At 34.7% G+C, this 25,915-nt stretch overlaps 1 protein-coding gene across 41 annotated transcripts in view; it reads left to right on the top strand.

Moving 5' to 3' along the window:
• Window positions 1–25,915, top strand: part of LOC113237741 (modifier of mdg4) — a 563,531-nt gene that overhangs the window by 46,435 nt on the left and 491,181 nt on the right. The window contains exon 5 of one of the 41 annotated variants that reach the window (XM_026474356.1): window positions 25,663–25,905. The exons of 35 other annotated variants lie outside the window; for them this stretch is intronic. In XM_026474356.1, coding sequence (XP_026330141.1) covers window positions 25,663–25,886 — 224 coding nt within the window. In that variant the 3' untranslated portion in view covers window positions 25,887–25,905. Of the gene's footprint in view, window positions 1–3,081; window positions 3,543–6,372; window positions 6,582–15,257; window positions 15,461–18,698; window positions 18,935–23,244; window positions 23,448–25,662; window positions 25,906–25,915 lie in introns of those variants that run through there. 5 more of the 41 variants (XM_026474375.1, XM_026474357.1, XM_026474374.1 and 2 more) reach the window with 5 other exon arrangements.

Raw genomic sequence — 25,915 nt, 5'->3', positions numbered from 1 at the left:
CACATTAGGGAATTCCCTGTACTACGAGCACCAGAAAAATGGAATTCACTCCGGGTCGCAACTCGAATCACCCAGACCAGGACCAATTTAGAAAAGTTCCTTAAATCCTCTTTTTACTCTTCAAGCGTAATATCGGGCAATTGAAGCTTAAAACATAGGTCGTTATATATATTTTTTATAATACCAAGTCACGGAACAAGTCGTGCGTCTGGTGGTAAGCTACATGCCTGTCCATAACAATTACAGAGGCACTCAGAGCTTTAAATCGCAAAGATCTGAGGAGTACTACCACTGCACCCGTCACCATGCGACATAAGTTGACAAGTCCCATGTACCTGTAATTGCACCAGCACATTTACTCTTCAAAACCGAAACGCAGTAATGCCTCAGATTACTGCTTGGCGGCAGAAATAGGTGGCAGTACTTCCTTAGACAAACTCTTTCACAAGGAGCTCCACTGCTGCTAAAAACTCCCTATTTGATTTGATTTTGTCTTCTGTACTTCCAGTTGCAGTCCTTTGGCTCATTACTAATGTGTTGTCTTTTTATAATAACTGTTTCTAGTAATTCTGTTTTTGTGCGTACTCAAAAGTTCACATTAATGGAGGTTACGAGGTTTTCGAATTTAGCCGATGGCGTTTGTGTTCCAAGTAGGTAATAAATACTGCTTAGTCCGGATTGTAGTGAGATCGTTTATTACGGATAATGTAGAGACCAAAGACAAAAGAAAGTGCAGAAGTATACTATGTAAATGCATAAGCCTAATATTTACACTGCGCTTTTGTAAGTGCGTACAACTCTTCATGGCGAATATGTTCCTATTTATTGCCGTGTGAGTATTTGTTTTTTTCATGCGTGCTTATGTGCTTTTACTGTTTTACTTTTTGAAGCAATGGCAACTTTTTCTACTTCAAAGGATCATCTTTGAATGGATCAATAAATATGACTCTTTGAACTACCAACACTACAAAAAAGAAACAATTTTATTCTCTTCTTAGTTTAGTGAGAGCCTGATTTACAAGGTTCCTTTACCGACTTACTTTGTTACCTTTTTGTTTAATTATTACGAACAGTTGTGTATAGTTGTAATTTTTTTATTATTTTGTTAAATAATTTTAAGGATTCTATGCCAGTTTTACAAAGTGTGTCAATTAACATATATCATTAATAATAATCGTCAATATTGAAAATTATTGCTTGACAATAACTATATCTATGTAAGTGTCTATTGCTTGACAATAATTATGTATATTATATACTTGTGTGAATTTAGAGAAACTAGAGGAAATGATTTTTTAGGGATTTTGGGTGTGATTATATAATAATCATCAAAATTTAAAATAATTGCTTGACAATAACTTTGTCTAAGTATCTATTGCTTAACAATAGTTATATATATTATATACATGTGTGAACTTAGAGAAACTAGTGGAAATTATTTTTTAGGAATTTTATGCCAGTGTTACAAATTGTGTCAATTAATAATAGTAATCATCAAAATTTAAAATAATTGTCTAAATCACGTATATTTATTTGCCTTTTCAAACAAACCAACGTTTCGGGTTCTTTACAAGTCTCGTGGTCGGCTGACTCGAACTGATAGTAAAAGTAAAAATCCATTGTTTTTAGATCCGAAAAAATAGTTTCATTTTCAATGTGTAGGAATCGTGAAAAACCTAAGAATTTAAAGAAACTAGTGCTTCCTCAGCTTTTGCTGTTAATAATAAGAATTTATGATAATGTAGTATATTGTGTAATTGCTTGATTTGATCGTACCGTTTTAAAGGTATCTTCCTAGGGCCCAGCACACTACTATGGGAAAAGCGCTAAACGCCCAACGTACATTAAAATGTACTAAATATAATTACATCCTTCAGGCCCAAAAGCAAGTACCGTTTTTGTATGAAAAACGCAAACGGGATTTTTAAAATTATTTTTCTAGATACCCTATGGTTGTATAGAATATATAGCGGTAAATTTGATATTTTCATAATAATGTACACTGAGCATTTACTTGAAAATAGGAACAATATTGTCCGGGTCTGAATCACTTCACATATCGTCTGTGTTTTATAGAAGGGCGAAAGCGCCATTACATACCGACGGTATTATATATATATTTTGATATACACGGGGCCTAATAAGGGTATAGGTTTAGTGATATTTGCAAGCAGTTGTTACCAAAGAGTGTAGTCAAAATTCCACATGTCATTAGAATAGTAATTTTGTGCGAAACAATATAAATTATAGAAAATTGATCCTTTTTATAATACCTTATTTAAAATGTCTACACATGCACCACTATGTTGTTTATGTCGTTAAAAAAGCTTAGTAGGTTGTGTGTAGAGATTTTACATATATACAGTATTGTCATTGTCTGACATCGTTTTGCGGATTGATATATTTACTAACAAAGTACTTCACGTTATACGTCTGTTTTACGATCTAAAATCCATTTCATATATACAGTGTAGTTACTGTAATTAAAGTCGTATTGCATCTAAACTGTATACACACAATTTTCAGATAGCGAAGCCATAATGATCCCGACACGTAGTGGTAAAAAGTTCTTATTAATGCTAGATGAGCATACGTACTCGCAGGTGAACTATAGTACTTACTGGGTTTGCTCTTCGACAAAGGCGCACAATTGCAAAGCGCGAGTGCGCAGAACGGAAGACGGAGTCATCTATCGTATAGAAATGAACCATACACATTCTCCGCCAAAATATGTATTTCAGAACGGTCGGTATTATAAGGTTTAAATTGTGATGATTTTTTTTTCTGTTCATATGTCGAATGTATAAGCTTTCTCACATGTAATGAAACCAATACACGTTATATAATATTTCCTTATTAATGGCAAAATTTACAGAAATGATATAGGTAGTTATCACAGTATCAGTCGTAACTTTTTACAATGTAATTATACGCGCAATAAACACTATATTTTATTTCTTAATGTGAAATTTATTTATTACAGAAATGTAGTTTTAAATATTATTTGTGTGTAGTTATTATTGTTAAATTTAAATAAAATCAAAGAATTGAAACCATCTAAAACCAAAATCGATGTTACAGATGTCCAGTTTATCCCGACAGAGAAGGGCAAGTACATATTGGTGTTACGCGGCTACACGTATTCGCAAGTCGGCGGTCGGTTTTTCTACTGCTCTTCTAAACATATGGGCTGCAGAGCAAGGGTCAGATTAGCTTCAGGAAAGCTGGTGGCGTCTGGAGACTCACACAATCACGCGCCGCCCTCACATGCGCGCTGCGGCAACGGTGCGTTTGTCCAACTGCGGCCGCGCGTCAATCCATTCTCCCTACCGTCTTCAGCAGCTGTCCTCCCTTCTCCTATCACCTCCCCCAGAGCAGCTTCCCTAGCCCTCCACGCCCTTAACTTCCCTAGAATATTCCCTAAAACAGATCTATGGTTTCGACCGCCTAACCCCGAGGATAAAAAAGAACTCTCACAAACAGATAATTGGCCTAAGCCACCTAACCCCGACGAGAAGAAAGATTAGTATAGTATATTCAACTAAGTAAGATACACAGGAACTTAATTTTGAGCAATAATTTTTCCACTTATAGTATAGTTTTATTTGTTATGAACGAATTAATAGGAATTTTAAGCAAATGTGATATTGGTCACTAGAAACGAAACAATGTATGTTGAATGCAATACGTTGAATTTGGTATTTCATCGTCGTTTGCTTTAGCGGCAGTTACGTAATTTGAGATGCGGTTATACGGTATTATATCGTATATTATTATTATTTGTTGATCATTACTGCTTAGAATAAAATAATATAGTTTATAATTAATTGTTGAAGAACGAAGAATGAAAAACAATATTAATTAGGTAGCTTACCTACTTGTTGATCTCCAAAATCTATGTATTTGTATATTTCGAAATTTACGCTAGTTAAGAAAATTTAGGCTTTGAGTGATATCTCAACATGATACGTAATTTGGTGATATTATTTAGTAATTATGAGCCTTATAATTATAAAGATCCGTTAGGATTATTTCTACTTATAATGTTAGATGTTATTTAGTTTTTGTTTATTATTGAAACTTATTATTTGATATAGACTGCTCCTTATATTAATTATATTATGCTTGAAATATGAGAAATCGTTTCACTACCGCTTCCACAGTATAAGTCGTTTAAAAAAGTAATAGTCCGGGGACAGGTTCACATCAAGTATAAAAAAATTCAACTCGTATAACATAAGTTTTACAAATATTTTTAGCCGGGAAAGCGGCATTTGAAGTAACAAAACGAGGCAGGATAATGATGTTGTACCAAGGATACAATTATCACAAGAACTATGAGGGATTAAACCAGGTGGTGTCGTGGACATGTTATAATAAAGAATGTAGAAGTCGAATCAGAACCAGGCAAGACGCCGTGTTGTGCGCAACGTCGCATATTGAAGGATGCCTACCCAAATATACGGAATGAATTATGATATGGCTTAGGTACTTGAAGCCGGTGAAAAACATTAATAAAAGTATCCTTGAAGGGATTTCCTTTGTGTTTTGTCTTATGAGAATGTATCCCTGTCTATTGATGAGTGTAGGTGTTATAATAAAATAAACTTTCAGGTGCGCCGATGTTTTTAGAAAGAAGAAGCAGGAGTGGCAAAATGTTGCTATACCAAGGTCACAAGTTTTCATGGAACTATCAAACTAAGGACGGTAGCAGAGTTCATTGGAAATGCAATAAAAAACTTTGCGCAGTCCGTATTCTCACTGTCAACGATGTTATGATTTACATAAAAGGAATACATACACATAAATGAGTCACTTAATTGTGCCATAGAGAAAAGTTACCATGGTTTATTTTAGTACCTACGTCGTGTGATTTTTGGCTATATTATGTATATTTCTTTAGTTATTTATTGTTAAAGTATGGAATACTTGGGCAACGTTTTAGGTTCCTACTTGTATTTTTACGGAGGTAAGAAAACTATCTTGATTTTTCAAAACTGCGAAGAATGTTCTTAATATTTTTTATAATTTATTTTTACTATTCTGAATTTAATCATAATTGGCCTATGTTTTTTATAGTTTACTTAGTGATATATACGTAAAATGTAAAATTGTAAAACATCTATGTCTATGCTATCAATATTTAAAAATATCAGTGTCTATTATAACTACCATGGAAAATATTGAGCTTTATCTTAAATAGTGCTATTTTGTTTGTAAATTTACACTTTGGTAGGAAACAATAGAGCCATCGCCGGTAGTTTTTGTAGTGCATTTATTGGCATTAGAAATAATAAATACCACTAATAATCGTGTCACGGTTTATTTACTCGTAAGTGAGTACCTTTAGTTACCTTTATTTCAAATGGTAATCATGGGCTGAAAATCGGGAGAAAATTGTTTTCACTCATGGTGCAAGAACGTACGAGTACTTTCATTGAGTTTCAGGCTGGTACTTCGAGAATGTTTTTATTTGGTTGCATCAATGTAGATGCTCAAGGCCACTTCTTGTCATATTCCATGTTCTGCACGTCGCGTAATGGTCAGCTGTTTTTGGTGAGCCTCTACCGATTCTTCGCGCCAAGATCAATTAATGCACTTCACGGAATTATTGCTTCAGTTGTAATGTCAAATCATGTACTGAACGTAAAATGATTTTAAATATCGAATGTGAAATATACTTATGTTAGAAGAACGCTAAAAAATGGTTGAATTAAGATAAAATGTTCATATGAGTCACTGGCCACATATACCAGAACGTTTCATTTGAAAAAAGAATTCATTTGTTAATTCATTAATTAATTTATTTATTCATATTATACAACTTACATAGTAACAAAAACTAAACGTGTAAGCCATATTCATTATAGAGTTGACTACCCCGGTCAAAAGCAAGCTGCTGAATTTCGATAGCAGAGTGGCTGTCTCCAAGTAGTAACCAGGCGATGTTATAAATTTCGATTCAGAGTTACTGAATAGGTCAGTATCCTTAATACCATTTAAAGATTCTATGAAGGCTACAATGACTGAATGACTTCAGTCGTCTTTTGATTTCGATTAATTATTCTGGTACATATATGTGACTATTGGTTCCTAACAACGTTGTTAACATAATTGAACCTTTTTAGCTGTCGTATAAGTATGTCCATGACTATATTTTTCGTTTCATAGCAATCAAAAGCACTGACAGAAAATTAAATAAAAAAACTGCGTTTATGATCGGTGTCTTTACCTGAGTTGTTAGTATTGGTTTTATAAATCTTACTTAAAAAAGTTGGTTTAGTACACTCGGTTTAGTTGGCAATATATGCTTGTAGATAAATATTTTCAGTTGCCTAATTACGTATGTCACTTGAATACTTGTTTTTTTAGAAGCAACGTTTTTCGAAACATCGCTGGGACAGTCTATGATGAAGTATAATCAGATGCATTTCGAGCTAGCCTTCAAGAGCGGAGAAAAAATCTCGTGGAGGTGCAGACATCATTCATGCACTGTTCGAGTAATTACTTTTCAACACAAAATATTGAAAGTCGTTAATGAGCATAGTCATTTGGATACTTATTAAGATTAAGTTTCTAAAGTGTTTCAAGTTGATTTTGTGTTTCACTAGAGAATATTACGTATACGCATATAATTGCGTGCTTTCTTTTGTGGGTGCTGTACAACACTATTATAGTGCTTTTTTCTTCTTGCTGTGATGTATAATTTTTAAATACTTAAATTGACAATATTTTTTTTATATAAAAGAGACCAATACTTAGCCACGATCTCACTTGATGTTAAGATTTTGTTTGTTTAGTAAATGCCTATTCACTGATTTTGATGTCATACGCAACGCTGCCGTTATACAATAACACAGTATTGCAGAATTCTACTTTACATCAACTTACGTTACTTACGTCAAAAGAAGGTTATTGCTTTTTCTACGATAAAACTTCGCTTGCTCGTCGCTGTATGCTTAATTTAAAATCGTAATATTCTGTAATACTATTTTAAGCCAGGGACATCACTAGCATCACTAATTCAAAGTGAAAAGAAACGTGTTATCGTTTAACGTGACGTATTTCCATCTACTGTTTGTAAAAAATTATGTTATAGGTAATTTCATTTTTCACAATTAGTCTTGTATTGTAACTTTTAAATAAAGATTTCCTTTAAATGAAAACTGCCAATAGTTAATTTTTATTTTGATTTAGATCTTTTATAAAGCAATGTTATAAAGGTATTTTATAAAAAGATATATTGTGCACATTTTTAGAGAAGGCAGTGTTTGGTACGTCGCAATACGGTAACAAGATCATTTTCTATGGTCCTTATCGTTTCAAACGTCACACTACTAAAGGACCAAAGTCTCGGTGGGTGTGCTCCAAGGCGCACTCCGCATGTCATGCCTGCATCACAACCTTTGAAGACGAAATTGTGAAAATAACGAACACACACAATCATTAACTTGGCAAAATTACACAATAATAATTTTCTGTAGTATGAATTGCTGTCAAACATCTATTAAAGTTTTCAGCTTACTGTTTCCCTGTTTTCATTTATTTTTATATTTACAAGTTAAATCTTTATATGGCGTTTCAAAAAAAGAGAATTGGATGATCTCTAGCATAGATATTTCTAATTATCATCAAATTTTAGATGACGTTGTGGACATGGAGTATCACTTCACGAGGAGTAAATTTGGCAATCGGTGCTTGGTAATTGGAGGCCATAGGTACAAGTTTGGTAAAAAGAAGGGCTCTGAGGAACGATGGCTTTGTATTAAGACCACTAGACGATGTAATGCTTTCGCTGTCACCATAGATGATGTGTTGGTACGCATGACTGAAAGGCATAACCACGATTGAAATAAATAATAACAGTGATTATTATTAATTTGGGATCAGAAACATAAAGAAAAAAACTACTACATTTTACTTTAAGGGATTCCATGGCATAGGTATAGGTATATTTAATATCGTATATTGCAACCGTGATGGTTTAGTCAATATCATTGTATAACGTTGTAGGCTGTATATATTTCCATTTAATCGTAACTATTGTTTTCATGGACAGTAAACATGCCGTAGTGATTATCGTCGCCTTACTTTCTAAAACTCGTATCTTAAGGCACTAAGTTACTGAAATGCAAAAAATGGATTCTGTATACATATTTTGCAGGCTGATTTCACATCACATTTTCTTTATATTCACACACTTATTCTTTAACAAATGGATCCAAATGAACACTCTTGATAAGAAATTTAAAATAAATAGAAAGTTTTGCCATCTCCTGAATAATCACTCCATAATACGAGTTTGAGAAAGTAAGGCGTCGTTATGTAATTAATTGAAGTTTTTTAGTAGGTTGTTGATACTTCTCTATGGAAAAACAGTAGACGATAACTGCACAGAAAGCACTTGGAAATCGCGATATAAAGCCCGGCTTTGAGCGACTGACTTGGACTTTGTCTTGCTTATGTTACGAACAAATTGTGTAAAATATTTTTTAAATATAGAGTTCTTTCGAAAATCTATTTCGGGATTGCTACACATTGGAACTTAAACAATTTTTTTTTATCTAATATCACGTATATTTGTTTTTTTTTTCAAACAAACCAGCGTTTCGGGTTCTTTACAGGCCATTTGTTCACGGCTGACTGAGATGGTATTTAATCATCAACCACTTATGTTAATATTAATGCAAACCTCAAATACTCTGAACTGATCATGAGATCTGTAAAACGCCCGATACCATAGTATAATAAGACAAGTAAGGTAACTGCACACAAACGTAGCAGCGGGGCTTGTATATGTGGCGTATACGGACGCACACATTCGCATAATCTCACTATGCACTTGCGTTGCATAACACTGGTCGTCTCAACACGCTTTTCTCATTTTTAATTTTTCTTTTAATACCAAGTGACGGGACGAACAAGTCGTGCGTCTGGTGGTAAGTAACATGCTTATCCATAACAGTTGCAGTGCCTCTTAGAGCTTAAAATCGCAAAGATCCTAGGGCCACTGCCACTGTGTCCGTCACCTTGAGGCATAAGTTGAAAAGTCCCATGTGCCTGAAATTTTACCAGCAGCCTTTCCCTTCAAAAACCGGAATGCAGTAATGCTCACTTTACTAGTTGGAGCTAAAAATAGGTAAGGTGGCGGCACTTCCCTGCTACTAGAACCTAGCCATTCATTGTTATGCGAATATGTGCGTGCACACGGCGCGCGGCTGTCACGCCCACCTACAAACCGCGCTGTTACTTTGTATGGAATTACCATATTTCTCTTATTTTATTATGCCGAAACGTTGATTTATTTGAAAAAGTAACAAATATATATTTATTAACTTCTTAAGACGGCGTAACGACGTGCTGTACTCCTTGGATTAGTAAAATTGTCGATAATTATGTAGATTGTATGTGACATGTATTTCGTTAATTTGCATAAATAAATTATTTTCTAAGTATACTTTATTAATTTTTGTTTATGATGTTCAGATTTCCTACATTTACTTCAATTAATTTTTACTCTTTCTTGTCTAGTCATTATCGAAATATGTGAACCGTTATCTTGTACCGGGGTAAACAGCCGTTACAGCTTTGATATTATTATAAGATCAGAGCTACGTGTTGCAAAGTTATTAAACGTGAATCTCTGCATGTCGCACCCATATAATTTCAGAAAAAATGCAAACAGGAACGTAATGTATTCTACGGAAAGTTTACGTTTTTAGTTTTCTGGCAAAAAAGAAAGAGTAAAGGGCTTTTTAAATTGTTTTAAGCACCTTTACCTAAGAGTAAAGCAGAGCTATGTTACAGCAACTTAAAGCTTTATGCACGAAATCGATATTGTTATTTTGATGCGTAGATTTCAAAATAAGTAAATATTTTTGTAATATTTATTAAGTTTATATAGAATATCACGATGTTTTACTACCATGATAGTCAGTTATTTTTGTGATATTATTCCACTAGTTTGTTATAATTATCAATCAACAAAGATCCAAACGAAGAAAAATTCTCAATCGCGAAAACGTAAGAACTCGATAAGAAAAATTCCTTCGATCCGGCTGGATTCGACCCAGTGTGCCTTCAGTATACTTAAGGCGCTGGTATCAGTAAGGCGTGGCTGACGCTCTCCCAACTGAGCTACGAAACGAACCAACAAAACTTCACAGTTTTTTCTGCGTGTTTGTTGCAGATCTTTCTTTTTTGATTTTTAACGACATTTTTTTTTGCCGTAGCGCTATCTGTGAAAATCTATGTAAGTTTTTATTTTTAAATTTATGGTTTCTGAAATACAGCTTTCTAACTCCCTGCTGTGGTAGATAATGTATCTTAGGGTCTAGTTCACAACGTCATGATTCGTCATAATAGCAGAGAAATTAAAAACTGTTGCATTTCTTACACTGTTTTTTTTAATGTTCCAGCTTATGCATGATTAGTTTAAAAGAATACAAGGAGTTATTTTTTAAGTTCTACTTGTGAGTAGAATAGTTATGTTACAAATTTGTGTAAGGTAGATACAATATTCGCTTCTTCTCAGATTGCAATCAGCCGTTGAAATATGAGACCACGAAGCATGGTAATCCAAACATTTCGTGGGGAAAATACCGATTCGTGAAGAAACTCAGTCGAAGGGAAAAGACTTGGTGGGAGTGTAACTCCAGGAAGAGCAAGGGATGCCGTTGCGTCGCTGTCACGAACCAGGACCGTTTGACGAAGCTCATTGGCTGGCATAATCATTAAAGTTTGTCAAGTATGGTATGGATCGTCGCCATATTAGGTATTTTGAAAGAACTACGTTCACAAGTTAGTCACAGCGCCATAATTTCAGGGTTGAGTAAATAAATTGTCAGCGTAGGTAAGGCTTGACGTAATATGATCCTTTACAACACTAATTGACGTAATCTAAAATTTTGACAAAAAGTTGTTACATATAGAACACGAAATTCAGAATCGAACTATGTAAAAATGTCTGTCTACATTTGATAAAGGGTATGGTACTTGCTGGTCAGCCACTAACCGAATTTAAAGAGGCTATGAGACAATTATGCGAATCTGATAGTGATGTGAAGATAAATGTTTAGGGATTACAAGTATTTTAGCGTTATTAAGAAATGTAATCGTTAATCAAATACTTAAATAGTAGTCTCTTGGTAGATGTTATACGATTTCCAATATCCAAATTATACAATTTCAGTGGTATAAACAGTTTAAGGAGGTTTTTGTGTATAATTGTATGTGTATTTAAACAAAATAGAATAATATTTTTTTCAATCAGAAGAGCTGTAAAGTAAAAATTGCCTGAACAATTATGTTAAATATATTCAGTCTATTCGTCGTCCAGTTAGTTTTGAAATCATAATGTTGGTGAATATGTGTGATTGATAAACAGTACATCAAGCTATACACATATGTCCGAATATCAAAGTGTAGCTTGATGTGCTGCCGTCTGTACATATAGGGTTTTTCAATAAGAACTTTGTTTTGTAAATCAAAATAAAACAATAAATTTAGATGACAATGATTCAAATTTTTATTGTATTAATAAAAGTAAGGTTTGGCAATTATTAATGAAAAATGATATCTGATAAATGTCCACCACGACCACAGTTACAGATGTCGATTCTTTCCATAAAGTTTTTAATCACTTTTTGAGAAAATGGTGGGTCTATTTGGTTAATCACTTCAAAAATTGTGAGTTTTAAGGCTGCAATCAATTCGATTGGCTCCGTATAGACTCTGTCTTTAACATAACCCCATAAAAAATAATCCAGCGGTGTTAAATCATATGATCGAGCTGGCTACTTAACGGCTGAATTTCGTGAAATTATCGGGAAATTTGGTTTGCAATAAATTAATTTATTGTTTCGGTGGCAATGTGACTTGTGCAGTTGGCATTGGGCCGTTTTTTTTCGAAAATTCGGCTGGAAATGCGGTAACGGTGAATGGATCACGCTATCGCGAGATGTTAACAACACAATTTTGGCCTAGCATTGATGACATGGATATCACTGACATGTGGTTTCAACAAGACGGTGCCACATGTCACACAGCCAATGAGACGATCAATTTATTGCAAACCAAATTTGCTGATCGCGTAATTTCCCGAAATTCAGCTGTTAAATGGCCAGCCAGATCGTGTGATTTAACACCACTGGATTATTTTTTGTGGGGCTATCTTAAGAACAGAGTCTATACGGAGCCAATCGAATCGACTACAGCCTTAAAACTTAAAATCCGTGATGTGATAGCCGAAATAGACCCGACATTTTGCCAAAAAGTGATTAAAAATTTTGATGAAAGAATCGACTTCTGTCAGCGTGGTCGTGGTGGACATTTGCCAGATATCATTTTTCATTCATAATTGCCGAACTTTTCTCTTTGTAATACAATAAAAATTTGAATCATCTTCATCTAAATTTTTTGTTTTATTTTGTTTTAGAAAACAAAGTTCTTGTTGAAAGACCCTTTACATAGGTACTCTCTGTGTAATATGTTATAGGTATCACTTATGGAAAGCCAAAATTTTGGTCACGGCCTGCCTAAATGGTTCCAGTGTTGCGGACCCCCATTAGCGCCTTATTCATCCCTATATTTTTTGCTGACATGTATTCCTCTGGTATATTAGGTTAGAGTGGACCTCTGGGGCTCGGTATAGACCACTTTGGGAATCATCGAGTTGCTTATATCACATAAATCAGGTGACCTCTATAATTACGTTCCAATATATTTATATGTCCCAAAGTAATCGTTCTCGTCGTAATTTATAATGTTTTATTGTCCATTTTTAAAATATGCTATATTCAAATGTCTTAGAGAATAGGTTATTCCTCGAATAACTAGTATATTGTTCCGATGTGAAGAAAATAAAATAATATTTTTAGAAATTTAAATTAGAAATTTTAAAATAATATTTTTAGAAATTTTATACAGGGTGTTAAATTGCTTTACACCTTTAACGTTCATAACCACTCAACCGACCGATTTTGTTTCTTACGATTTCTGAAAGGTCATCGTAGTAAAAGCTGTTCGTATTAATGGGTGGAATGGAATCTAAAGATGTAACGTAATAAATTACAACCTATATAACATTTTTAAGCCACAAAGATTAGACGAATAGGTATAAATATATAATAACTTGAATAAATCGTGTTTATTTGTATATAGACATATCTTAATATATGGTAATGTTTTGTTCGAATGTTTAAAGTTAATGTTGTCTATTGGTATTTATACTTTTCAATTGCCTATGATAATATGTTTCAAATTTATTTTATTTAAGTAAAACACATATATTAAGTATATTGTGAATCTATGTATTCTTTCTGATAATTAAATAATAGCAACCTTTTTTGTATCATAATTTATTATTCGCTTTTTACTATTCCTTTAGGTATCTATTTTACAGGCCTTGTATATTAAAACGAAAACTGTATGACTTAAGGCTAAATCTCCATCATATGTTTATTATTTATTTATTTATTTTCAGGGATAACAAACAATTGTATGTTTACATACTTTTGTCGTATTTTTAAAAGACGGTATCATCATTTTCGTTTCACAAAAAAGCACCTTAAATATATGTGCTTGAGCACTATACATACCATATTAAGTAGAACTAAAACTAATTGATATTATAGAATAGTAACGATTATATTGAATTAAATAAGATTAAACAAGGTAAGAATTAAATTGACATCTTTTAAAATCGACTGGCATCTGGCTTACTGAAAAAAATCTAAATTAAACAAAATTACATTTTGGAAATGAAACTATTTTTCCGGTGTAAATCGCGTATATAAACCACCCTATATTTTCACTAAAGTTACAATAGTTGTTTGAAAAAACAAATTTATGCGATTTAAATCCGGAAAAATAGTTTCATTTCCTATGTGTAACAATTGCGAAAACCTAAGAACTCGATAAAATACATTTTTTTCAAGTTTTTGTTACAAATCAGGAACAGCCGCAAAATTAAAAATTGTTTGACATTCAATCCAATTAAATTAAATTCATTGAATAATCAGATTTTAATAAATAAAAACTAGTTTTCAACTTATGTTTACGAAATATATAATAACGCAAAATAGACCTGGAGCCATTCGACAGGATTGTATTTGGAGAATATTAAAACCAATGAATGAAAAAAATGACAGTTAACAATTTTTTTATTTTCAAATTAAACCTAAAAAAGTAAGATAACCGACTAGATTTTTGAAAAACACTGCATTATTATTGGGGATTTAACTAATGCCCCGCAAAATGAAGAGGTGTGTGTAAAATTTTTAACACGTTAGCTGCTAAACAAAATTTCAAAACCATGACCAAAAGCGATAACCTGGGATTTTGTGTAGTGATTCAATTATAAGGCGAAATATTAGTAAAATGTTTATTTATATAGTTCTGGATAATATGTAATTGCTTATTTAATAATAACACTGGTCACATAAGTTTGACGTGGCCTAAACGGAATAATTATTTCAAAGGTACCACGCGGGTCACGCTGACGGACATCCGCTTATACTCTGGGAATCCTAAAATCCTTTTGAAGAATCAGCCTACTGAAATACAGCCGTCGCGGCTGAAACATCAGCTTTCATCAAAAAAAGGAAAGGCCAAACAGTCGCGACGAAACTGTCTTGGCTGTTATAAGAAAAATGCGAAACCTCTTGGCAGGCAAATAGCACGTAACAGGACAAAAAAGTTGCAACCTTCTGTCCAGTTTGTCTCGGAAAGCCGCATTTATGCCTAGAGTGTTTTAATATTCAACATCGGTAAATGATAGTCATCATCTCTTTTTTTCTTCGTCTCTCTTTTCAAAACCATCTTTTTTTTTCTTTTTTTTATTTTGTACTTAAAATTTCAATTTATTGTACTTTTTCAAGAATGGCACATTTTTCTAATAAATGTTATATTTGAGCTTTGTTGAGTTTCTCATATAAATGTTTTTGAGTTTTTTTTATACAAGCAATTCTATGTCTTCCCATACAACATTTCAAATATACACCAAAAGGTCACGTGGGCCACTTCGTAAGTTTAAATCCATTGAAAACGTAACCAGCGGCGTAAAAGCGTTAGTCAAGTCAAACTGATATGTGACGTGTCGGTCATCATTGTCCGTGACGATGTGGTCAACATGGAACATTCATCCTTGTCCGATAAGGCAGTTATCGTGTTAAGTAACAGAAATTTTGAGTAGATTTGTTTCATTAAAATACTTATACGTCTGGGGCACAAATGGTATAACAATTTATTTTTTTCAGAGCCGCAGTTCAGTCTGTCTCAACGCGGGAACCTAGTAGTCCAGATCGGAGAGTGGAGATTCAACAAGCATGCCTGCTGGGGTTCCAAGGTTCGCTGGACTTGTATCAAGAAGAAAAGTGGATGCACTGCTTCCATCACCACTGTGGATAATGTTATTATTAAGACTCTTGGGAAACATAATCACTGACTAGCCGGACGAGCTACTTAATTCGGATATAAACTAAGAACAAATACAAAACTAATTACACTATTAACTAACATACATAAATACTTCTTCTATTAGGTGTAATTCACTGTCTAAGAACACCGCTAATTTGAAGGTCCGTAAAGAAGCGTTGTAGCGGCGCCACAGTGGTGCTGCAGTCACGTCTCTACTAATTTTCATACAATATTTAAAAGCGCACTTGCAGCGCCACTGTCACAATTAGTGAATTAAAAATCATGTAATTTGAAGGCGTCTTAAAACAGTTCTTTTTTATAATAATGGAATTTTAAATAACATCCCTTCCGTGCTAATGAAAACTACCAACAGAAGAGCATCTGTCTCTTTCGGTCTCATTAAGCAAAAGGGCTGAGAAATTTTAATTTCCATCAGTCAAATTACAGCGTCGATGACTATATTCTCGAACTTCACTGCAAATTAATATTATAGAAAATTTGCGATATCGAATCAATCGAACGCAGGACACTTTGGAACATCTCATATTACATTGCATAAAATTGAATTTTAAATGTTAAGGTTAGAGATAGATGTGCGAACGAGTAGTGACATAGTGTCGATGGCACATAATTATATTGTGTCTGATATTAATATGGACGTAGTTGTTTGGTACCATTTGTTATGAAATATAGTGTGACGAATTTTCATGAGCAACGAGGTATTTGAACCTAATTTGACATGAAATCTATCAATCGACTCACGTTGGAAAACATTTTTTATTTAACAATTTGGGTTGAAGTATAACATGTTTGGTTCACTTAAAAGAAATAAATTAAATATTTTAGAAAATAATTTCTTTAATATCTTGCTGGAAGCATGTTTATTATTTGCGGTTGAATAGTAGAAAATGGGAACATACAAAGTAAAATCAATCTCTTTGAACTTGTGAGCCAAAACTGGCACACAAAATTTCGTATAAAATTTCCATATATATATGCATATATGCATGCATTCATATGCCATAAGCAATAGAGTCCAATTTTACTTTGAGCTTGTGAGCCAGAACTGACAGTTCCTACATGTTTCTATCAAAACTTGTAATTAATTCATTTTCGACTGTTTCTTGAGGTTTATATCGCTTCCTTTGTACAGTCAAGAGCACGTCAAGCTTGACACTTTGTACATTGGACCGTTCTTATCGTAAGCGGCATAGAGTTGGATTTAAATCTTAAGCGTCAAGTTTGACGTGCTCTTGACCCTGTACATGTACTTTACCATGATGTTACATGGTATAAATAAAATATATAAGTTGTGGATATTTGATGTGAGTTTACTGGATACTGAATGAATACCGAATGAGGATTGACTGACCGACTGACTGAAGATTACATTTTGTATCAGCTACTTATACTAATTTGGTACGTGTGTTCTATGCTGATTCCAAAGGCATGATTGTAACTTTTGCTTGTACTAAGACGTGCCTGAATGTCGGAAGAGGGTTAGACATTCTGGCACGTCTGTGCCTGGTACATGTACTTTTAAATTCTGGGAAAAAAATCGTAGTATGAAGCGGTCGAGTCAGGTGTGTATGGATGGTGGCAAAGAGCTTCAACCTGCAATTCTTATAAGGTGGAGATGGTTTATTCGGCAGTATACAAATAATCCATCCATCCAACCGTCATCGACCGCATTTCTTCGTAATATTGATCACCTGTCATGGTTGTACCAGATTGTAATCTGAATGTAATAAGAAGACTATTTTATTTCAAAGTGTGAACTTTAGATCGGCAAAAGGAATCACCACATTTATCGGCAAGGAATCCCATTAAGTAGGTGAGAAAAAGCTTAACGTTCGTGTTATAAGAGCGAAAAAGACGGTATTCTAAGGTCACGCGGGCATCTCGTACGATCCCTCCTCGAACCTGCATGATATGGAATCTACTTCCTGAAATATTTCCTTGCGCTATGGCGTATACGGTTCTTCAAAAAGCGTTACAACAAGGCTTTTAGTCTGGCTGGTCATCTGATTTTGATGGGCGACGATGACCACCTTCCTTCAAATGTCTCGCCTGCCTCCTACTTTCTATAAAAAAGAGTTGTGCGTTTCGCGTCTGCTGTATGAGCGCAAGCGAAATGAGCGAACATTGTTTTCTATAGGTATAAAACGTTTTCTGACCGGCTCAAGCGGATTCCCCGTCAATAAGTGTGGTGTTTTTTACTCACTTATAGCTCTGCATTAGGGAAACCCTGTATCGCGGGTGCTATGGACACACACGCATAGACAACCACGAATTACACCCAAACTCACGAGAGAAATAAATGTAGGCCATACAAATATTTCTCTAGGCTCGGTAATCGAATCCGGGACCTCTGCGTGGCAGTTCGGCATGGTGACCGTTCGGCCACGAAGGCAGTTCTAAATCCCAAATTCGTACCTTATCTCCTATTATATTGTCGTATAATATATTAAACGTCATATTCATGTCAACACCAATGTTGCGATGTCATGTAGTTGTAAAGTTATATAGAACAACGTAATGCCCGAATAGTCCGTTGCTTTTCGAACTATCCAATGATATGGTGTGTTTATGTTATACAAATATACTTTTTTGTTTACATTGCCTTCGTTAGCTTAAGTGGATAGATTTTATGTCAGTGCAAAGAAACAATATTCACTAGTACCGCTAATAATAAATATTTAACTATTTGTTAAGCAAATCTATTTTTGTTTAATGCTATACTCTCTAGTTAGTTAATCGCTGCCTTTATACCATAACGCAGTATTACAGAATATTACGATTTTGAAGTAAGTACACAGTGACGAGTAAACCAAGTGACATTTTACCGTTCATGTGGCGCCCATCGTCTTACGACATTTTTTTTAAGAAGATGGATATTTTATACACGCTAAAGTTTTGCATGCACTGCTCCTCTCTATATGCTTAGGTCAAAATCTTAGTATTCTGCAATACTGCGTTATAGCATAAAGCGATTATTAAAAAAAGCCAATGTGTTAATTTTTTACACAACTGGTTGGTTTATGACGTTTAATTGTAATTTTTTTAGCATTATTACTACAACTTTCAATGTTTTATCAAATTTCTTCAATTCCATTTTTATTATAATCATAATTATCAAAGTGTTACTAGTTATAAATATGATACGAATAAAATATGCCTATCTATATAGCGCAAATTATTTCTTGTACAGTCATCACCTAGGCTTACTCAATAGCTTGGTTTTATATTATCACTGGTACTAACTGGGAATGTGTTTTCAGATCTAAATCCCGTGTTTGCACAGTCTCAACGTGGCAATCCCGTGATCATGATTGGCCAGTATCGGTTCAACCGAGTCAACAAGTACGGCAGTCGGACGCGCTGGGTGTGCGTCAAGGCGAAAGCCGGCTGCAGAGCTTCTCTACACACTATGGACAATGCAATTGTTAGAGTATGGGGTTTCCACGATCCTATGGCTCATACTAGCGCTAATCGTTTTTAAAAGTTAAAACTTTGAAAAGTACTTACGTAGTAGACGAAGCATCTACGATTATAGTTACGAGGATACATCACTGCCATAAAAATCAATTAATAATCAGTTTTACTCCACACAGAAAAAAAAACAATGAATTGCAATGCTTCATGTATTATTCCAATACGATAAGATATTTTTTTTTAATCTAAACAAACAAAAAAAAGTATTACCTACCTTAAACACTGATAGTAAATTTAAATTTGCGTAAAACAATATCACTTCGTATGAACCGATATAATTTTTGTGGTTGTTTTGTTCATTGGAGCCTATCCAGACAACGTTCTCGCAGCGCCATAGAGTCCAGCAGATTGTTGCGTTAGTATCGATTCAAATGCGCGAACAAAGAAGCACGTTCGAAGCCCTTTTGTATCGCGTTTTACGTGCATTTTAATCGATTAAGTAAGATCAAGGCTAAGTTAAGGGGCGCGTGCCCGTTCTCGTCTGGATCGCCTACGCACAGGTGACGCGCGTTTCACGCCGCTATAAAATACTCCGTGTGCACAGGCTCTTACAGTTGCGATATATCCTTTTGCAACGCCAATATCACGTTAATAAGTTTGCATTGTCTTAGTGCACGTTTGTATAAGATGTTTTAAAAGACGTAAGGGTGAAAATGCAATTTATATCACTATGAAATAGTCAATTAGTTCAACTTTACAACACAACATAATATGATGCCAACATTATCCAACCAATTGAAGTTGTGGGTTGTACCTATATCGTGGCGTATTGATGTATAAATATGAATATAACATATTTTGTCACAAATGACACGTTTGTTCTGAATCTCCTAAATCATGACAAACACGGTGCTTTTCCAGTTATCGTTGCCTATTGCAATTTTATTGAATTGAGGCTTCAAGTTGCGGAGAATGAAATTATTATTATATTAAATTAAATTTAAATTTAAAATATTATATTAATATTGTAGCAATAAGAACATGAAACTTTTTATCGGAATTACGCAATACGGTTATGTAGGACTTTCAGAATGAATTTAATATCTTTGTGTTTAGGTACTTCAATAACGAAATTCGGATAAAGAGTTATAAATTGTTCTAGAGCAAATAGTGAGTAAGCAGTATTTTTATTACTAGAGGGGTGGGTAGCAAGTAAGTGTTACAACGTACTTATAAGAAGCAATATTTGTAGCTTTTCACTAATTCCATCATTATTCTACGACTACCATAGTAATTTTGCACTAATAACGTTACTAACTTAAACATTACTTGGGTTTGGTGGTGGATAAACAGTCAAAAGCTTACATTCAGTATTTTATCATGAGTAATCTTTATCTGGACTCAATATTTTACTACTATGTAGATTACATGTATTTATGATTTTTAATTTGTCATTTCATTTGGATATCCTGCTAGCAATTCTGTTAATTCATTTGATTTTCGATTTTGTAATTGTGGTACGTCTTTCGTATGTGTTGTTTCGTTAATAATTAATATAATATACCTAATAAGTAATAATTTTGCCGTGTCGATAGGCACTAAAGAAATATGGAGATATAAGACCTACCCTGCCTTGTTTTTAGAATTTTACCTCGGGTGTAAATTTCAGTTGTAGAAATCTGCACAAATCGCGGTAGGATGATGCTCATGTCAGGCGGATTTTGAGTTCGGTAGCGATGTCCAAGAAAACACGAACTAAGTGTGTGTGAGCTTCCATTACAGCAGCCGACGGTACCGTCATCAAACACAACTTCGACTACAACCACCTTGATAGAAACATGCAAATGGTTGGAAGGATTTTGACTTTTCATGGAAATAAACAACCTCAGCACATACAAACTAAGTAATCAACTATAATACATGGACCTGTTCATCTACGCCAAGGCTGAGATTGAGGTTGAAATAGTCATTTTTTTGACATCAAATGATGAGACGCACAAGTCAGTGAGCCTGGTGACAAGCAACATGCCTACCCATTACAGTTGCAGTGCCACCTAGAGCTTTAAAATAAAGACAAAAACCTGAGGGACACTGCCACCTTGAGACATAAACTTGATAAGTCCCATGTGCCTGTAGTTCCAACAGCACGGTTACCCTTCAAAACCGGAACGCAGTAATGTGAGCATTACTGCTTGGTAGTAGAAACAGGTATGATGGCAATACTTTCCTAACCTTGTGAAGCTATGCTAAGCTATGCATTAATAGCAATAGAGCTCTTTGTAAAACAGTTCGTCAAGTAAAGTACTGCCATCTGACCTATTTCTGCCGTTCAAGACTGTTTGGGTGAGTATTACTGAGTGCCTATTTTGAAGGGTTTTCCAAGTCCAGGTGGCGGGACGAACAAGTCGTGCGCCTAATGTTATCATTATCTTATTTTTGGTCGCCGATCCATGACAGCTGTAGTGCCGCTTAGAGCTTTGAACCGAGAAGATCTGAGCTGCACTGCCACAGCGCCCTTCACCCTGGGTTAAAGGTATATTGGTGAAATTCCAGGCACTTGGGACTTGTCAACTTATGTCTCAGGATGGTGGGCGTACTAGCAGTGCCCCGCAGATCTTTGCGATTTGAACTCTGAGTGGCACTGCTATTGCGGACAAGCATGTCCCTTACAAGCACGCACACGACTTGTTCGTCCCGTCATTTTGTATCATAAAAAAATGAGCGTCTTCTACTTTGAAAGAAGCCCTTGGAAATTTTGGAGAATTTTCAGCATGCTAAATTGGTTTTTGGTTATTATAACACGAAAAGGGCTCTTTAATCATTGACTTACAATTATATGGACGTCGGGTCCGCGCTAAAAAGTGTCCGAACTTATAGGGCGTTACAATCGTATACAGAGCGTCATTCACGCTTTGGTCTTCGTTTGTTCGACTGATAGCGAAGCAAGCAAAATTAGACAGTACTGCGATGACATTACAATCTAAATTCAACGTTTTAGCTTTTTCATATTCCTTTAGATGTCACTACGTTTAAATAGGTTGACTTGGGACATTTTTTTCGTGGTTTTTGTATTAGACCCGTCGTCCATTTATTTGTAAGTCAATGTCTTTAATAGACATTTTGTTGTTGTAAAATATGTTTGTAGATTTTTGAGTCAAAGTAAGTACATACTTATCGGTTTGTAGGAAGAAAAATTACAAATATTTTTTTGTGAATTATAAAATACCGTTACAATTGCAAAAGTTGCGTTTTCTTTGCGGCCTCTTAGTGTTATTTTCCACTAATCGACTAGTTGCAGGCGGTTGACCGCGTGTGCCTCTGTTTTAGGGAGGTTTTATAGTCACGCGTTTCGGCAGCGCCGTCGGAGCGCGCGCGTTCGGATATATGGGGGTAGTTAGTAGCGTTTCAAACTCGCGCGGTTGGGCAGCGCCGTTCGTTGAACGCGTCCTATTCGCGCGGCGCGGTCGAACCGCGCGCCGCTCGTGCGCTTCTACGGCCATTGTGCGTTTTAGTCTGACGCCGTTGAGACGCGCCGTTAGGTTCTGTTGTGTACAAAATGAATTACATCGATACGGGACGAGTAATTGACGAAGTGCGAATTAGAAGATGTTTATGGGACCCGGCCGATGATTTTTATAAGAATAAGGACGCAAAAAATAAAGCCTAAGTGTTCGCCTCTCAGTAACCTTGTAGCGTTATAAGGATCAACACCTACTGTTCTTCGACGTTGTTGTTGCCTTTTTTTCCATAAAAAGTAAATAGCCAGTACTCTAACCGCATTGCCGTTCATTTTGTACACGACTGTCTCACAGCAGCTAAACGCGCCGTACTAATGTCGTTTTATAGTGCACCGCTGTTCAAACGCGCGCTGTCCAACAGCGCGCTACCCAACGGCGCGTCTAGCCGCGTGACTATAAAACCAGTTTTACTTTTGCGGCCGCGTCAATGGGCATGGCTTATCGACTTATTTGAATAAATAAGAGACACGTGTGGTCTACCGCCGCCGGCTACTTGCCGCTTTGTGGAAAATGCATGTAAATAATCGACTATTAGAAAATCTTAAACAATTATTTATTTTATAGTGTATCTTGATGTTTTTACTACCATGGTATTCATATATTTTTTGGAAAAATATTCCACAAGCTTGTTATTATTATTGATACAAAAATCAAACAATACAAAGGAAAATTCCTTCGATCTGACTAGACTCGAACCAGCCTCTGCTGCCACACCGAGGTTATCAACTGAGCTAATCTCTAACTCAGCCTTAGCTTTGTGTTGTTCGGTGTTTGTATGAATAATAATTACGCATTATTTTTCCCATTACATTGTAGTCTCCCTTTTCTTTCATCAATTCATACGTTTACTTAAAGAAATATGATTTCATTCCAGTGTCAGCCGGCACCTCCAAGAAGGGAAAGCCTGTAATTCAAGTAGGCCCATATAGGTTCAACCGAGTTACTAAGAGTAAAGGACCCTTCGTACGTTGGAACTGCGTTAAGTATTACAAAGGCTGTCGTGCGGCTCTTGTTACTCATGATGACGTGATTGTTAAGACTCACAATGAGCATAACCATTGATGGTTATAATTTAAGTTGGTATTGTTTATGTTTTTGTAATTTTATAAGTTACGTTCCAATACTTATACATTTCTTAATTCTATTGTTTTTAAATAACTAATAATTTCTTATTTTTACGTAAGTTGTTTTTTTTAGTTGTATGACAAAAATTGTTGGCTTTATTTCTTCTTTACATTGAGAATTGACGTCATTCTTTTTTTTATATTTTCTTTCAAATAAAAAACCATTTAACAACATTTCACTTGTTCCTATTTTTTCTTTTTACTTTTTGTTGAAAATTTCAGTTAGTATTCCTATGTTAGTTGAACGTTTTGTTTTTCTTTTTGTTATTGTATAGTCTTGACTTTACATTCTACTTTCAGTGCCCGTATTTGGCACAACGCGACGCGGGAATCCTACAGTTTTGGTAGGGAAGTACAAATTCAGGCTCATGTCAGCCACAAAAAACCAGGATACGAAGCGCTGGATGTGCAGTTTTAAAAAATGCAAGGCTGCCTTCTGCACTGAAAATGATATAATTGTTAAAGTTATTCGCGAACATAACCATAAATAGTATTTTTAAATCGATTTTTCTAATTGATTAGGCAAAAATAGGCGCTAACCATAAATATTTCTTTTATTAATTAAATTTTTGTAGCCCATTAGGTAACGGTCGACTCAAGCCATAAATAAAATCTATTTTTTAATTATTTTTTTCTAGTTGATTAGGCAACAGTCGACCCTAACCATAAATAGTATTTATCTAATTCAAATTTTGTACTGATTAGGGTAAACAGGGTACATACGAGTAAATAGGAAATGAAACTATTTTTTCTGGTCTTACTGATAGTGATTGAAAGTTTAAACTTTTTTTCTTAATTGTGTGATTATTTCAATTGAGTCATTATTTTTATGCGAAGCATTTTATGTTATTACCTGGTAAATATAGTTCCTGTGCCTGAATATGTATAAGTATAACGAGTGTTATAATTAGAATTTAAGCTTAGATTTAGGTAAATGCAAAGCAAACATAGATAGGTATATTAAAAGTGAAAAACAAATGACTTAATAATGTTCCTGTAATATTTAGGATTAGTTTCTAAAGGAATATTTTTTATGTTATACGTTACTTAGTCTACTTAGCGTTACGTTTTAAACTTCACCGCCAATAGTGGTTATTGTGTTTGACTTGGTGCATTAAATGCGCCTCTTTTGTATTTTTTATCTTAATGATTTAATACTACAAAACGAAGTAAATTTTGGAAATTTGCGACTTTGTACTTGCTCTGTTGCTGATCACAAAGTTAATGGCAAACGTGAAAGAAGTTGTTGGTTGCTCTGGCTCTATTTCTGATCTCGACATCAACGGCAATCGCAGAAGAAAATTCTGCAGGTTGCCCTGTCACTGATGTCGACATCAGTGGCAAACGCAGAAAAAACTTAGCGCGTTACTCTGCCTCTGTTACTGATCTCGATGTCAATGGCAATCACAACAAAACTTCTGTGAGTTGCACTGCCACTATCACTAATTTCGACATCAACAAAAACGCAATAAAAATTCTGTGGGTTGTACTGCTCCTGTCTCTGATCTCGAAGTTAGTGGCAAATACGAAAGAAATTTAAGTTGTATTTAGAAATTTAAAAAAGAACTCATTTTCTGACTTATATTTACGTTACGGGTTGATTTTATAATTATAATATTTGTTTATTTTTTCTTATAAAATTAATTAGACACTATGTTTTAAGTTTGACTTATAGCTAAAAAAGTTAATGTTATTTCATTTTATTTTTGTTGAAAGACCTGCTTGTGAACGTTTTTCTTTCTTAATAAATTAAAATACTGAGATGTGTTCGTTTTGCATACCGTTCTTACTACGCATGTTCTGTGTAATGTTTACTCTATATTAAACTTTGCAAGTGTTTACATCCTTTCCTCAATAAGATTAGCAAATAATAATGTGCTACACAACAACACTTCACTAATCTCAAACAAGGACATTTCCTGTATTAGAGCAACGGGATTCAATCTGGGGGACTCTACTCAGAACAGAACCAATTCAGAAAAGTTCGTTTCCCAAACCGGGACCACCCGCCGCATCCAATGTCCACATTGCAAACCTTTGGGTCATCGAGTTCGTCTACAAGTCTAATAGTCAAATTTAAATTATTATAGTTAAATGTAGTAATAATTCAAATGCAACTAAAGCAAACTTAAAATAGTTGTTAGCTAATATATTTTGCTTTTTCCCAGTTAATATATTTGGGAAGCCCTATTTCATGACGACGCATCGCGGAAGGAAAATACTGGCATTCGGAGGATACAGGTTCCACGTTCATAGTCAGTACGGTGTCAAGACCTATTGGAGATGCGCTGATATGAAGGCTGGGTGTCACGCTATAGTACACACTGTTAGTGACGAAATCATCACGATTAAAAATCAACATAACCACGCAGTGACAGTCTACCGACATTAGTACAATGTTAGACATACTCCTCATCGAAG

Source organism: Hyposmocoma kahamanoa, unplaced genomic scaffold (genome assembly GCF_003589595.1).
Source record: "Hyposmocoma kahamanoa isolate Upper Pololo Valley unplaced genomic scaffold, ASM358959v1 94, whole genome shotgun sequence".
In the NCBI taxonomy this organism is placed as follows: Eukaryota; Metazoa; Arthropoda; class Insecta; order Lepidoptera; family Cosmopterigidae; genus Hyposmocoma; species Hyposmocoma kahamanoa.
Note: the sequence above shows the minus strand (reverse complement) of the source record. Positions and strands in the feature narration are given on the sequence as shown.